Raw genomic sequence first — 16,900 nt, 5'->3', positions numbered from 1 at the left:
CGTGAAGCTCTCGTGATTCCATATGTAACCGCTTTTTAAATTTTCTGATTGGACGGTTATTTCCTTTTAAAACGCTCATAAACGGCAAAGTTTGAACTCTTGTTTTAGTGCGGCGGTTGATTGACAGGTGAGTGGTGGCGCTTCACTGCTGCCATGAAGCATACAGGACAGATAAGCGTTTACACCTCAAATGCGATCACAAAACGTTTTAGACACCGTTTAGACCTGTACTTATGGCTGACAACATGTGATCGGATCACCCAAAATGCATCTTAATACCAGATGGAAATGGGTTAATTAATATTAGCAATAGTTAAATCAGAGAGTAGTTGGCTAGCTTACTACACCTCAGTTAATTAAACACAACAACTTGGGGGTCAACTCCTAAGTCCAACCCCAGCTACACCCCTGCTCAACTATCCCTTTAAAAATGTATATTGTGTCCTATCATATATAGTATGAATGGAGTCCATCCTGATAACTGGAAAACCAATAGAAATCTATTTCTGTTTAAAGAGCAAATTTTTACAGTGCACTTGTTCTCTATCAAGATGTCTGACATATGAAGTCTAGCGACAGAAAAAGACAACCAATTGACAAGCCAAGGCCCAAAAATATGGTGGTATAGGTGCTTGTTTTTTCAGGATTACCAGATGTGTGTTGGTACAGGATGGGAATTAAAAATGCATCGAAGCAGCTCATCCATTTGGGACTATTCGCTGCAAGGCACATTATGGAATGTAAATGAATAAAGAGGTCATGCCCTTTGTGTCTCTTCCAGAAGAATACATAACATGATGTGACTGCTACCACCTGCTTCAGCAGAGGTGTCAATCTTGTCTGAAAATTAACATGAAAGAATCCTTCAGCACTGATTGCAGACTGATTTCCATTTTTTCAATAAAGGGATAATTCACCAAAAAAAGAAAATTCTGTTAATTACTCGAAAGGGAATGTTAGGCAAAATGTTAGCCCCAGTGTCCAACCAACCTTCCCAAGGTGCAACCTTCTACAATACTGCAGTAATTGTAGGGGTCTATTCAGGCCAAGAGTATCTTATATTTAAAAAATAAAGGCATTGTCTGACAAAATGCAAAAGGCAGAGCATTTAACTGTATGCACTGTGACTGGGAATGCAACTTATTGTGAACAAAAGAAAAACCACAAGATATCATAAAAGAGAATAACATGAGGTAGCACACAACCTCAGTCATTTCCAATTGCTGTTATTCTCCCTGCAACCAGCAGAGGTCTAAATCAAGGCAATACATTCTTAAACTAAAGGCAAAGTGTTCTAGCTAATTCACCAGTTATGATCATTAATGTTATGAACATAAAATAGTAAGGTTGGATAAGTATAATTCTTTCACTTTTGACTTTTGCAATTTGCCAGATTTTAGGTTTCGCATGCACTTGTCATTCACCATTCCCACTGTGCCAGAGTAGCCTATAATTCAACCGACAACTGATGCATGCCTTAAACAGCTCAACTTTTTATAAGATAGGGGCTCAGTGTAGTGGATCACTTTAATTGGACAAATTAGACATGTGATTTTGATTGAATTACTTTTAAAAATGTCAAGTAGAACTCATATTTACCAGAGCTTTAAGGCTCTAAAGACTCAATCCAGGAGTCCGGAAAATCAACCAATGTTCATTACTTTTAATAATTCCCATATCTAATTGTATTGGCCTATATTTTAAATGTTTGAAGTGGTGATTGGCAGCACTGTAGCACTTGAATCTCTTTTATTTTTTTTTTAAGCAGAGATGGAGAATTTTGTTTTTATTTTTTTATAATTGAACATTTACCCAGATATTCCCATGCAAAAATGTACCATGGTAACAATATTTCCGACAAAATTTAAATGCAGTGACACTATGCTAGCTTGGGATAAACCACATTGAAAGTTTCTTACACTGAGATCCCATATAAAGATTTTACTGTAGTAACAATTCCTGTAATATAGTATTTTGGCAGAATCTAAAACAAAACCAAAAAATAACTAAAGTATTTTTGAAAAGGTCCCCCAAGTTTTTTAAAGCACTAAAAAGCTTGACAGATTTGTGAGAATTCAACTTCAGGCACAAACTCTTATTCTGACTTTTTCAAGATAAGGCAATTTGCTCATATACACTGCACTCTTTAAAGTGGCTCAAAGCTGACATTAAAACATCCGTAAACATTTTAGAGGTCCTGTGTTTGATTAGCATGACTGTGGTCTAGTTTTGATTAATATAAGCTTGTGAGTAGAGCGCTGACCATAAACCATTTCCTCATTGCATCAAAGTCACACGGAAGTAGTAAAACATGCCCTCTAACTCCTTATTTAAAAAACCACAACTTAATGAACAAGCCATAACAAGGCAGTTAAGAAGTGAAACCAAACTAATCTCTAATATTTTAGAAAAACTCTTATTAATAATACCAAACAGATAATCATTAATCTACATTCAATTTGAAATGTAATGAAACCTTATAATAATCAATAGTTAAATGATTTAGTCAGACATAAATTCTGGGAAACAACTGGCTAAGTAATGTAATTGTAAATGCCCAACCTCGTGTATACAAGCACATAGAATGCAGTAGAATAGAATAGGCCTATTTATGTACAGTAGTCTAGTTGATTTCAAAGCTGAAAAACCCCAAAAAATCTTCTCTGAATTAAACTTTCTCACATGCTTTTTAAAATATTACAGCAAGTATTAATTGAATAAACCAATTAATAAACAAACGCTATTGTGTTTATTTTTTGTTGAAAAAAGTCAAATGCCATTAAGACTTAGAAACTATTAACACATCAACATCTTTTAAAGGCATTATAGTAAAGTATAAATATACATGTGCCACAAAAATAAAAGTTCCACATTTTAGTCACAAGTGACATAATTGCATATATAATATTCTTTGAAATTGTTTTCTTTGTTGTTGGTTTTGCTGAACGTTTTGAACAAAGAGTGTAAAGAGAAAAAAATCTTTATACTTTTGATGTAAAATTTAACTGATCGCATGTAACTTAATGTGAATATACATATAGTTATCTTGATCCAATCATCTTGCCATTAAATTATTTTCAGAAATGTACGTAAAAAAGCTGTTTGGCTTTTATACAGTAGCAAAGACAGACATCAGCATCAATTGCAGTGAAATTTATCTCATAAGACAATTTTGAACAAGAAATAATTCGTTTTACAATATATTACATAATGACGTATGACACAAATATACTGTACAAAAAGGTTTGGCAATGGAATTATCCATCCACAGGGTAAAATTTGATCACTCTGTCAGTGGAAAGTGAGGTAAAATGTCCCAAATTTCATTCCAGGCGTTTTAAGACCTGTGTACGAAGGCACATTATGAAATATTCACGGGAATGTAAACATTGTCTCTCAAAACATCCCCAGAAAAACAGCACAAGTTCATCACATTTCCTTTCAGGCTAGGTGATACATGCCGTACCCTAAAGGTGTTCCATATAGCCCCACTGGAGCAACAGGCAATAAAGGCCTCTGATAGGGGTATGACTGCCCATAGAGCGAGACCGCAGAATGGAGCTGGGTCCCAAGAGGAAAAGGCAGACTGAAATTGGGATGCAGTGTAGGTTTGGCGGTCAACTTGAACTTCTCCAGCTCAGCTTCTTGTAAACGCTTGGCCTTGGCCCGTCGGTTCTGGAACCAGATCTTCACTTGGGTCTCTGTAAGGGTGAGGGAGCTGGAGAATTCTGCTCGCTCTGCAATGGACAGGTACTGTTTCTGCCGGAACTTTCGCTCCAAGGCCAGGAGCTGGGACGTGGTGAATGGTGTGCGCGGTTTACGGTTGGTCTTGTGCTTACGGAGAGGACATGGATTTGCCTGGCCTGTGATGGGAATAGGATGAGAAATAGGTTTTAAACCTTAGTGTAATAAAATGGAAGCATAAATACATTATACATTTTTGTGCTGCCAAATTTACAATATCTCTCGAAAGAAAATGTGTGATCTAACTGACTACCTGGGCTGCATTTCCCCAAAGCATCGCAAGCTTAAGTTGATCGTAGAGACAACTGGCATCAATGGTTACTACGATCTACTTAGGTTTATGATGCTTTTTGGAAATGCAGCCCTGGTAGGTCAAATAATTTTTTGCTTTTGGCACAATTCTGAGTAAATTCTAGAAACTATTGTTTGTGAAAATCCCAGGAGATCGGCAGTTACTGAAATGCTCAAACCAGCCCGTCAGGCACCAACAATCATCCATGCGATTATCTAATCAGCCAATCGTGTGGCAGCACTGCACAGAAAAATATCATTCAGCTATGGGTCAGGAGCTTCAGTTAATGTTCACATAAAAAAAATCAGAATGGGGGAAAAAAATTTGATCTCAGTGATTTGGTCTGTGGCATGTTTGTTGGTGCCAAAAGGCTGGTTTGGGCATTTCTGTAACTGCTGATCACCTGGGATTTTCACACAGTAGTCTCTAATTTACTCCGAAAGCTGCCAAAAAATAAATAAAAAAATCCAGTTAGGGGCAGTTCTGTTGACGGAAACGCCTTGTTGATGAGAGGTCAACAGAGAATGGCGAGACTGGTTTGAAGAACAGAATCTCAGAATTCTATTCTGATATGTGGGTTGGTGCTGTTTTGGCAGCACGAGGGGGACCTACACAACATTAGGCAGGTGGTTTTAATGTTGTGGCTGATCGGCTGAAGTATATATAGGCTTATTTAAGGTGAATGTGTGTTTCATTGAAACTCAATTAATGAATAACCTTTAAACTCAATATTTTTATAGAGTTTATTATTTATACTGTAGTCAACGATCCTTGTAATTTTTGGTAAATCAGATTGGACATTTTATTCTGCATTCTGAGTCACAATTTTCTTGAAACAACAGGGGAACACCAGGATAAGTATTAACTATATTTTTACTTCATAATACTGTTTAGATATTATTTAAATCACAGTTTGCCTAAATCAAATCTGAAACAGTATTTAGTTACCAATAAAGTTTTATTTGGCTTAGTTGCAGGAGGCCTACGGGCCATCGGATACGTTTCAACACATAACAAACAGTGAAATACTGAATTATGTATATTAGCTAATTTAAAAAAAAGTTTTCCTTTTTCCTTTTCTTTTTTTACCACAAATTAAGGAATTGGCATTTATATTACTTCATACTGGATTATAATCTGATACAGTAGGCCTATTTACCGCTATTAAAAACACAGATTACACATTCCCCTACATTACTAATAAATAAACAAATATAGTTTAAATCTCTTTTTTTCAGTTTTAATTAAATGACCAATAGTGCAAAGGCAAGCAGGATCATTTATAAATCACTGACCGTGTCATATACTTTAAAGAACTAAACTAATTCTAATTTGTAAAATACATGTAACGCATATGCACAAAAATGGCTTGTTAATATTTATATTAACTTTACTTACCTTGTTGAGAGTATCTAGAGTTCATCACCCATGATGTACAGTCATCCGGTTCAGGGGATTCCGATTTGAGGGGTGAATTCTGCATAATATGCTTTGGTATTCCCGCAGAACCACAATAATCCTTGATCTCGGTCTTAGGCAATGGACTGAATACATCCGCACGCCTTCTTTCAAAGTGCTTACTAGTTTTGTGGCTTGATATAAGCGACTCCACGCTGAAGGGATGGTTTGACACTTGAATTTTACGCTGCTCCATGGTCCGATCTCCGTCTGATACTCTCAAGTTCGGGGACGCGGATACTCTCAAGTTCGGGGACGCGGACATCCTCCTCGTGACTCGCCTCTGGACGCTCGAACTTCATTCAGACGTCTCGCATGCAAAAACTCATGAAACCTTTGATGCCTTGAGGCACGCGGCGACAGAAGAACTTTCAGCCAATCAGAGCGATGCCGAATTAAAGCGTCGCCACAGCAGCACACAGTAACGACAAACTTTCAGCCAATCAGAACGCTGCTCTCTATAATTAGCGATTGGATTACAGAGGTTTGGAAGTAAGTGTCAATCATAATAACTGGCAAAATGACAGCAACACAAAGGAAAGGTTTTGCAAGTTTGGTAAGTGCTGATCTTAAATGCGGATTGAGACGAAAGAATCATATCAAAAGGTACAATACAGATTATGATTTACACATACGCTTGAAACTATTTTTAATAACTATTTTACAAAGTTTGTTGTTTGTAATCGTGTTTTTACTACAATGATAGCAGGTGTATCAATTATAATGAGAGCAGAATGGCACAAAGTTAAAGACCAAGAGGCCAAACTTGCCTACAAAGCCGAGTATCTCCCAGTTTAAATGAAATAAAAAACAAACAGCAGGAATAAGTGTAATAAAATGCGCGCGCACACACACACACACACACACACACACACACACACATATGTTGGTGCAGCTGTCATTATAAAGGCTTTCCATAGACATAATGATTTTTATCCTGTACAAACTATAGATTCTATCCCCTAAAATGTAGCCCTCACAAAAAACTTTCTGCATTTTTACATTTTTAATAAAACATAGTTTAGTATGCTTTTTAAGCGATTTGAATTATAGGGACACTAGAAATGTCCTCATTAACCACAATTATAGCATAATACCCTTGTAATTGCCGTATGTAACCTAAACAAAAGTCCTCGTAAACCACTTAAACCTGCCCAAACACACACACAAACACATAGACACACACACACACGCACATCAGTTGACCATTTATCTAAATACTCTGTGACCCTAAAATGCTACAGCCCTGCGTGAAGCAATGTGTGAGGAATAACAATGAAATAGAGTGGTTATGTACTTTAAAATATTTTCTTTTGCAGTTTGAGCCTGCTTTTGCTCGCCAACTGATCTTCTTAGAAAAAGTGTTTATTCCTGGGACTGGTAATAAGCTGCTAACAAGAGCACAGACAAAATTACAGTGACACAATTAGCCAAATATTCTAGATATTTGGTAAGTATATGCACCAGAGAACCTTGCACGCATCCATCTTGAACATTTTGTCTTTGATCTTGTGGTCTAGCGGTTCTATATAAACATCTAAAGTGTTGATGTCAATGTGTAATTAGATAGCGAAGTAGATTTACAGGATATAGAGTTGTCAAATGTTGAGTATTTTAAAGTGTTCAGGGGATGTCATAACTGGAAGCAGAGTGGGAAGATTTTAAAACTAGAGTACTTCATTCATAAACACACAAGATCTTACATTCACAGGGTGGGAGTACTGATGTGCCTCTGTGCTCATGACACTCCAAGAGACAACACAAAGTCATTAAAAACATCTCTGTAAGAAACCTCTGGCCATCTTTTCGTCTCATTCACCCATCGTGTTATTGTTAAGTTTGGCAGATTTTTTTTGAGTGTTTAACCTGGAGCCAGGAAGGGTGCTACTATATTTATACACACATATACTTGTGAAAGTGTATGTTTTATTTTAATCACGTTTAAGCCTCTAAAAATTTAAGATGACAAATACATTTTAAAAAGTACAATTGTAATTTACTTTAATGTTATGAACTTGCATGTGTAATATGAGCTGTCACTGTTGAGCTGAAATTTCATATCAACTAACTTTTTATCACAAATTATTAACAAGTTGAAACCTAAAAAATTTAACAGAATTACATGTATAACAATGAAATGCTTGTATCATGAAAAAGTGCAGTATATCATAGCTGTCTGAATGTGATCTGCCAGGTCAATTTACCTTCTCACGAGAATTTTCAAGTATTAAAGGGGTGCTGTAGACTCACACATCAACTCTTGATGAAAAATACTTTCTGTACTCCCACACAATCCATTTTGATCAACCCTTCTCAGTAGCTTCAATACAAACAGGAAGTTAGATGATACAATTTGGAAGAGTGGAGCGTGGAAAAGGGGTGGGGCCGTGAAAACAGCAGATTAAGACGAAAGAACCTTAACATAATGATTATTAATTATAATGTTTTTTTAAACTATTTTAGAAAGTTTGTTGTTTGTAATTTTTCACTGTATTGCAAGCAGGATTATCATTTACAGTAAGAGCACATTGGCACACTATTAAAGACCAAGAGGCCCAACATCAATTGACCATTAATCTGAATATTTGGGGTTGGGGTGTCCACCTCAATAGCCCCTTTCGCACATGCAACCAGGTAAATTACAGGAAAATTGTTGTGTTGCCTTAACTGTTCAATGTACCACATCTGCTGTTCACACATGAAACGTATTTGTCTTTTTTTCCGTTTTGCTACCATTCACACATCAGCACCAAATGCTGTTAAACTAAGTGACGAAGTTTGCCGGAAATGACCTCAACACGGCTGTGCTGGAAATATGGGCTTTTTAAAAAGCATATGTAACAGTATAAGGACAGGCATTGAGGAGGCGGGAAACGGCTGAACAGTCAACATAAAATGTAATGATATAAATTAACTTAAAACAACATAAAACATAAACTAAAAGACACACATGCAGCAAGGCCACATTTTTCTCTCTCTCTCTCTCTCTCTCTCTCTCTCTCTCTCTCTCTCTCTCTCTCAAACTGGCGCCTCTGGCTCGTCTTTATCCCCCTCCTGGCTGATTAGCCCGATTCAGGACTGGCTGTGTGTCCTCACGTACCTGCACCGCGCTCCTCCTCATCATAGTTTAACGGCATTTGGTGAAACACGGCAGGGTATGATTTTGTAGCTGAATGTATGCAGTCAGTCGGTAATGTTAGTGTTTTTAGGGGGGGTTTTCTCAGTTTTTTGATGAATGCTTTCATTTATGCACTTGCTTGACACTCAGTGACACTGTATGAGATGACTTTAATTGAGACTGTTGAACTACTGAGAACAAAATGTTGTCGCTACCATTTGAAGGTGAAGATGCTATCTGTGGCTGAAATGAAAAGTAGTATATACATATTTCACTACACATAGGTCTGTGCGAAGAACATGGGTTCATCAGAGGATACATGGGAACTTGTTAACTGTTCCTTTTAGAGTCGGATATAGAAAAGCTCTCTAGTTTCAATATATGACCAGTTTATTGACATTTGTTCACACATACCATTAATATGAAAATGTATAGGTAATGATACAACTTTAAATTAAGCCAAATTATTATTTTTTTTTTCAAAAATGTTGTGTTCACCATGACCTCTAAACTGGAAACTGTAGGTAATTTTATGGACAAGGCTGTATGTGTGAGGCCAATGAGGCTAATGGTGGTTACAGTCCTACATTTACCAGTGTAAAATAAAAGTGTTTATTTTATTAAAATGTCTTTTTCTCTTGCAGTTTGTTGTATGGTGCTTTTGCACGCCATCTAATCTCCTTGGAAAAAGTATGTGTTCCTGGCAACAATAATAAGCTGCTAAAGAAAGCATTAGGTTGTTTACTCCTCAAACTCAAGAGTTAGTTTTTAAGTAAAACAAATGATTGCTCTCAGAGAAAAAGGAAACAAAATGTATGTCTTGTAGACTCCGAAGCCATGACATTGCACAGTGATACGGCATTTAACAGAGACAGATTTCTTTCTGGCTCGTCCTAGATGGGGGAATTGCTCGTAACCATGACACTTAGTGTATTTGGGTAATCACACTCAAAATAAACATCACCCTTCTTCTCTTGTAATGAATAGCTGGAGCAGTAATCAGCTGCTTGTTGGACTGGTCTCTGTGTGTGTGTTTGTATGTGCACTAAAGCTGCAGGGTGAGATTCTGCTAGCTTGTCGTTCCCAGGAGCCTCAGCGTTTATTAAGCAGGGTGATTTCACAGACAATCTGAGGTTTGTGAAGGCGCCAGTGAGCGGGGAGATGAAAGGAGCCTCTCCTCGGGGGAGAAACTGTGGCAGTTTAGCGGCTCCACTGAGGAGGAGTCGCCTCCCAGCACACATATACACACGCACGCAAACACACACACATGCACACTCTCAGCGTCACGCCCCTGCCCTTAGGCACCTTGTCGAGCACAATCCAACTCTTTCCGTAGATGCACTGAGAGAGACTGCTGAACTGTAGTGATAGATGAGAAGGCCACACGTTTACAGTTGAGTATCTTAGGACTTGACAAGAGACATATGAGAAATATTGAATGAGAAAGAAAAGAAAAAGCAATCCTATGGCCTACATATTGCATTCAAGAGAAGCAGGATAATGGCCCTTTAGGATAAGACTTTTTGAAATTGACCAACACATCCTCTTCCTTGTCTAATCTTTTTGACCTTTATAAAAGAATGGAAGCAGTTTTGCCAAAGATTAGAGAAAAATGTCAAAAAGAGAGATCCTGGTTTTTCTGGTATGTTTAGACACACCTTGAGCATGGTAATTATGGGCTCAACTTTGCAGTGGTGGAATGTTACAGTAGGCACTTACATTTATTCGATCTTACAAACCATTTATACATGTATTTGCCCAGTTTTACAGGCACTAGAATCCAACAGATCGAACACAATGCCTGATCAAATGTCATGCTTTCTTGATCTTTCTTTACTCAACAGGGATTTCTATAGAGGTAGGCAAATTGTTGTTGTATATCTTTGTTCAAACATGATTTTAAAGGAATATTCCAGGTTCAATGTAAGTTAAGCTCAATCGATTTGTGGCATAATGTTGATTACCACGCAAAATTATTTTGACTTGTACCTCCTTTTCTTTAAATAAAAAATGAATGTGAATGGGGCCAATCCGTAAACTTTTAAATACTCACTGTTTAAAACATTTAGCCAAAAGACAAACAATTGGCGTGCAAACATGATTTTAGGGATTTTAAATTATTCTAAATTACTTTTGGCTACAGAAGATAAGAAAATGCAAGAGTTAAACTATGCAATGCACATCTCAAAATTTTTGAGGAAAACAATTTCATTTATTGCCTTTGTACGCAGATACCGCAGTGAATAATGGATCAAAAGCCTTGCCTCACTAATTGTACTGCATGACAAGACTTGGCACAGGTGACAGCAACTGTCATCACTTTGTTTTTATTAGTACCTTATTAGGCTTCCGGAGCCTTCTCTTATGAGCAAACATTTGCAGTAATGAGAGAAAATTGCTACCCACCAAAGGAGGATGGCGCCAGCTACAATTAGCTGAAGGGAGGAAGGTATTACTTGGATGCAAATAAATTATCATGTAACATAAAAAATGATTAAGTCAACATATAATGGGCCCCCTGTTGTGCAGGTCTACCTTTTTGTTGATGTTAAAAGTTGCTGACTATGTGATGCTGTTGAAAATGAACTGAAAGTGTAACTGTTTCTTTAAAAGGATGGCATTTATCAGCTATGAAAAGAACCACTTGTAAGACTTTAAACCTGTATTATGACTGGATAGATTTATCTTATTTCAGGTGGTAAGTTCCCATAAATCTAAGACATTTACAATACGAGGGCCAAAACAAATTATGTTAAGATGAAGCTAATGTAGTTGACACCCAATAAATATTACAATAATATAAATTGTAGTTTAAATAAATCATGTCATTTGATATACATGCTTTTTTATTATGGATATCTCCCCACAAATTCTAGGTAAAAGAGTTAAAGCAAACACTCCAATAAACAAATCCTCATTAAAAAACTTAACTGTAAAGCTTTATCTAAAATACATTCCAAACAAAAAATGCAAAGGCTGGAGGCTGCCCACTTCCTGGGTCTGGGTCCTCTTATTGGAGCCTGGGAGATGTGCCATGCTTTGTAATCACAGATTGCTGCCATGCCAGATCCCTGAACCGATGAAGCCATTAGGGTTCATGACCCACCCACCTTCATGACTAGAGTTTCCATGTTAACGCCCACAAGTAAATGAAGGGGCCCTTTTGCGACCTCTCATTTCTCACAGACAGTGACTGAGCAATGCACGGAAGCCTTGATTTATGAGAGGGGTTTACATCATGGAGACAAGCTTTTAATTTAGGTGGAGGCCCTGACATAGTGTAATTGTTTTTTAAATGTAGGGAATGATACAAAAAATATTAGTTGCCACAGCAAAGTGTGAGGAAGAATTCACCCTGGAAAGTCCTTCCATCCCCAGTAGAAGTTACAGTAGATGCATTGTTGACTTGATGGGTGTCAGGTCACCTTGTAAAAGTATAACTCTTCAATAGAGACAGAACAATAAGTGATTTGACTGATATTCATAACTGTTTTTCTAACCTGGTCTAATGACAAGTCGTAATAGTAAGTGATGAGGAAATCTTAAGTAGTCGTATGAGTTAGCTCACATAAAAACTTTTACTACCATAGTATGACTTTTACTCCCATAGCGTAAAATAAACTAACAATGTTACAGTATACCGCATTCCAAATGTAGTCAGATGTGGGAATACCAGAGTTGAAATTTCCCACTTCCGACAACAATACGTTCCAGTCAATCACAAGTCACAGTCACAAGTATACACCACAAGATGGCGCAATGACTCACGAAGCACATTTGTGTTTTTATGCCAATTATGGCAAAAACATAAAAGTCATAAACACAAAATTCTCACATTCTAGAATATTGCATATTCATACATTTTGTGCAGTAAAAATTCCTAAAAGCATGTATTTACATTTTACAAAACCCAGCTCCGCATTATGCTTGTTGTTCACAGCCATCTGAGAAGCTACTACTATTACTACTAGAAGTGTAAATTGGACGTTTCATCACGATATGATCTTGAATCGATTCTCTTGGCCTGCGATCCGATATTTGGAGATACTTCAAAGTCTGTCGTGAGACGATTTAATTCAGGGGCCTGTGATCGATATTCCGATATTATGTGTGTATTTTACACAAATGCAACCAAAATATATTTTAATTATTTTATTCAGCTCTCTGTATGCACAGTGCCACATCTACAACAAATAGGGTACTTAAGATGTTGAAAAAAATTATACAGATAATTAATATAAAAAATAAAGTCACACACAAGTGATCATCACTCGTTTTTAAATTTTCAGTTTAGTCCAATTAAAAATACTTATATACCCATGACTTGTTTCCAACTATCCATGGTTTTCTTGTAGTTTTCACTACAACTTCCACAGTTGTAATGAAAAATGTTGTTACAGTTAACTGGAATAAATGTTAGTAATGGTGTTGATGTGTAGATGTGTAAAGACTTATAATTGATGCTGGAGCTGAGCACGTGTTTCTCTTTCCCTCCTTAGTGCTGGTCAGATTGTCGCCGTTGTAAAGATGTTTCACATGGTTGAACTTCTCCATGGTACTTTAAAATAGCAAATTCTGATGTAAATTTCAAATGGGTCGCATGCGCAATTAATTCGGAAGCCCGAATTAATCACGCATGTGAGCCACTCTGCATTTGTCACGAGAGCTAAAATTTTAAGGAGTTTCCGCGCTCGCACGGATCCTGTCAATGGAGCTTACATTTCGCTGGATGCCGGTTGATGCGCAGAGCACAATTTGTCTTCAAAGACCCCGCGCACATCCATGTCCCACATGAAAAGGATATTTAGTGCTCATAAAGTCAAATTAATGTAATAAGGTTGCTTCATCGCCTGACAGAAATGTGTACGGATGTGGCTGGCATGAGAGTATTAAAATAAATGTTCATCTTTAAAATATATCTACACTCACCTAAAGGATTATTAGGAACACCATACTAATACTGTGTTTGACCCCCTTTCGCCTTCAGAACTGCCTTAATTCTACGTGGCAATGATTCAACAAGGTGCTGAAAGCATTCTTTAGAAATGTTGGCCCATATTGATAGGATAGCATCTTGCAGTTGATGGAGATTTGTGGGATGCACATCCAGGGCACGAAGCTCCCGTTCCACCACATCCCAAAGATGCTCTATTGGGTTGAGATCTGGTGACTGTGGGGGCCATTTTAGTACAGTGAACTCATTGTCATGTTCAAGAAACCAATTTGAAATGATTCGAGCTTTGTGACATGGTGCATTATCCTGCTGGAAGTAGCCATCAGAGGATGGGTACATGGTGGCCATAAAGGGATGGACATGGTCAGAAACAATGCTCAGGTAGGCCGTGGCATTTAAACGATGCCCAATTGGCACTAAGGGGCCTAAAGTGTGCCAAGAAAACATCCCCCACACCATTACACCACCACCACCAGCCTGCACAGTGGTAACAAGGCATGATGGATCCATGTTCTCATTCTGTTTACGCCAAATTCTGACTCTACCATCTGAATGTCTCAACAGAAATCGAGACTCATCAGAAGAGGCAACATTTTTCCAGTCTTCAACTGTCCAATATTGGTGAGCTCTTGCAAATTGTAGCCTCTTTTTCCTATTTGTAGTGGAGATGAGTGGTACCCGGTGGGGTCTTCTGCTATTGTAGCCCATCCGCCTCAAGGTTGTGCATGTTGTGGCTTCACAAATGCTTTGCTGCATACCTCGGTTGTAATGAGTGGTTATTTCAGGCCAAGATGCTCTTCTATCAGCTTGAATCAGTCGGCCCATTCTCCTCTGACCTCTAGCATCAACAAGGCATTTTCGCCCACAGGACTGCCGCATACTGGATGTTTTTCCCTTTTCACACCATTCTTTGTAAACCCTAGAAATGGTTGTGCGTGAAAATCCCAGTAACTGAGCAGATTGTGAAATACTCAGACCGGCCCGTCTGGCACCAACAACCATGCCACGCTCAAAATTGCTTAAATCACCTTTCTTTCCCATTCTGACATTCAGTTTGGAGTTCAGGAGATTGTCTTGACCAGGACCACACCCCTAAATGCATTGATGCAACTGCCATGTGATTGGTTGATTAGATAATTGCATTAATGAGAAATTGAACAGGTGTTCCTAATAATCCTTTAGGTGAGTGTATATTGATATTTAGGCATTGTATCGATAACATTGGATCGTTGGCGGTACTGCCGCTCACTATATGCATAATATGCAGTCTGCGTAGGCCACCAACTCCCTAGGGGGGCACCATCTTACCCTAGGAGGGCACCAATATGTACCAATTTGAAATTATGTTTGTTGATTTGTTGGTCTTTGTGGGATAAAGTCAAACTTTTTTGTACAAGCCAAGTCATACAACAGCTTACAATTCCGATTACAAATTATTAAGATGTAAGTATTAATTAAACTATGTTGGATATTCAACGTTTCTACTGCATCGGTTACCGTTTTTTCAACGTGGGGTATACCGATATGTTGCTGCCATTTAGTAAGACTAGAGAATAGCACCCAATGACACGATTATATTACTTTGCGTTGAACAAGACTGATGGTCATAGATGCTGCCTTGTGTGCCTGGGTAGCAATCAGACTGAGGCAGCGTTTGTGGATGGTTCATGTACTCACTGTGAGAACATGCCCATGGCAGCGTTGAGGTCGCATTCCTCAAAGTGAATGCCACTTCAGCTGCCCCCCGAGTCGCTCCTTCTTCCCACGGGATTGAGGACGACACGGCTGGCGATATAGGCTAGAGGATATATATATTTGGACCACACGCAGAGCTTTAGATGTTCTGAGCAGCACTTTGTCTGCTTCGGCGGATGGCTGAAATGGAATGCCGTTTTCAAACAGAGGTTTGATTCAACTTTGCTATAGTTAATTTTCACCACAATTACAAATACAAAAAAAATATATAATATGTCAGAAGTTTTGGGAAGAAGAAAGTTATTAGTGTTAAATCTGTTTATAAACTAAAAGGCGCTGTGCGCAGCACAAAGGAAGCCCTCAGGGCACAGCATCATAAACACAGCAGCTGCATAAACTGCCACCGGTGTCCTCTCTTCTCTAGATTCTTCAAGACTTTCTGCCCTGTCACTATACAAGAACTGTAATACTGTAATTTTCTGCATATTTCATTTTATTCTGGAAAGGAGACATTCATTCAGGTATGAGGGAACCATCTGCACATGTTTTACTGATCAAATTTCACTTGTTTTTATGTTTTAACTGTATCAAATATTAACACAATGTAGTTTGACATATACAGTGCATCTGGAAAGTATTCACAGCGCTTCACTTTTTCCACATTTTGTTATGTTACAGCCTTATTCCAAAAAGGATTACATTCATTATTTTCCTCAAAAGGCTACAAACAATACCCCATAATGACAACATGAAAGAAGTTTGTTTGAAATCTTTGCAAATTTATAAAAAATAAACAATTGAGCTCAGGTGCATCCTGTTTCCACTGATCATCCTTGAGATGTTTCTACAACTTGATTGGAGTCCACCTGTGGTAAATTCAGTTGATTGGACATGATTTGGAAAGGCACACACCTGTCTATATAAGGTTCCACAGTTAACAGTGCATGTCAGAGCACAAACCAAGCCATTAAGTCCAAGGAATTGTCTGTAGACCTCAGAGAATTAAATCGAGGCACAGATCTGGGGAAGGGTACAGACACATTTCTGCAGCATTGAAGGTCCCAATGAGCACAGTGGCCTCCATCATCCGTAAATGGAAAAAGTTTGAAGCCAGCAGGACTCTTCCTATAGCTGGCCGCCTGGCCAAACTGAGCGATCGGGGGAGAAGGGCCTTAGTCAGGGAGGTGACCAAGAACCCGATGGTCACTCTGACAGAGCTCCAGCATTTCTCTGTGGAGAGAGGAGAACCTTCCAGAAGAATAACCATCTCTGCAGCATTCCACCAATCAGGCCTGTATGGTAGAGTGGCCAGACGGAAGCCACTCCTCTGTAAAAGGCACATGACAGCCTGACTGGAGTTTGCAAAAAGGGACATGAAGGACTCTCAGGCCATGAGAACCAAAATTCTCTGATCTGATGAAACAAAGATTGAACTCATTGTCCTGAATGGCAAGCGTCATGTCTGGAGGAAACCAGGCACCAGACTTTAACCTGATTGAACATCTCTGGAGAGATCTAAAAATGGCTGTGCACTGACGCTCCCCATCCAACTTGATGGAGCTTGTGAGGTCCTGCAAAGAAGAATTGGAGAAACTGCCAAAAAATAGGTTTGCCAAGCTTGTAGCATCATACTCAAAAA

The 16,900-nt window shown here is 38.4% G+C and overlaps 1 protein-coding gene across 1 annotated transcript; it reads right to left on the bottom strand.

The window, feature by feature from the left end:
• Nucleotides 1-2,744: 2,744 nt before the first annotated feature.
• LOC127627492 (homeobox protein MSH-D-like) lies at nt 2,745-7,811 on the bottom strand. Its single transcript, XM_052103894.1, has 3 exons — nt 7,699-7,811; nt 5,435-5,952; nt 2,745-3,863 (listed from the first exon to the last, which is right to left on the bottom strand). The coding sequence occupies exons 2-3, from the start codon at nt 5,757-5,759 to the stop codon at nt 3,442-3,444; spliced, it is 747 nt and encodes a 248-aa protein (XP_051959854.1). The 5' UTR covers nt 5,760-5,952; nt 7,699-7,811; the 3' UTR covers nt 2,745-3,441.
• Between the last annotated feature and the right edge of the window lie 9,089 nt (nt 7,812-16,900).

The sequence above is a fragment of the Xyrauchen texanus genome, chromosome 34 (genome assembly GCF_025860055.1).
Source record: "Xyrauchen texanus isolate HMW12.3.18 chromosome 34, RBS_HiC_50CHRs, whole genome shotgun sequence".
NCBI classification, from domain to species: Eukaryota; Metazoa; Chordata; class Actinopteri; order Cypriniformes; family Catostomidae; genus Xyrauchen; species Xyrauchen texanus.
This window is presented reverse-complemented; position numbering and strand designations above follow the sequence as displayed.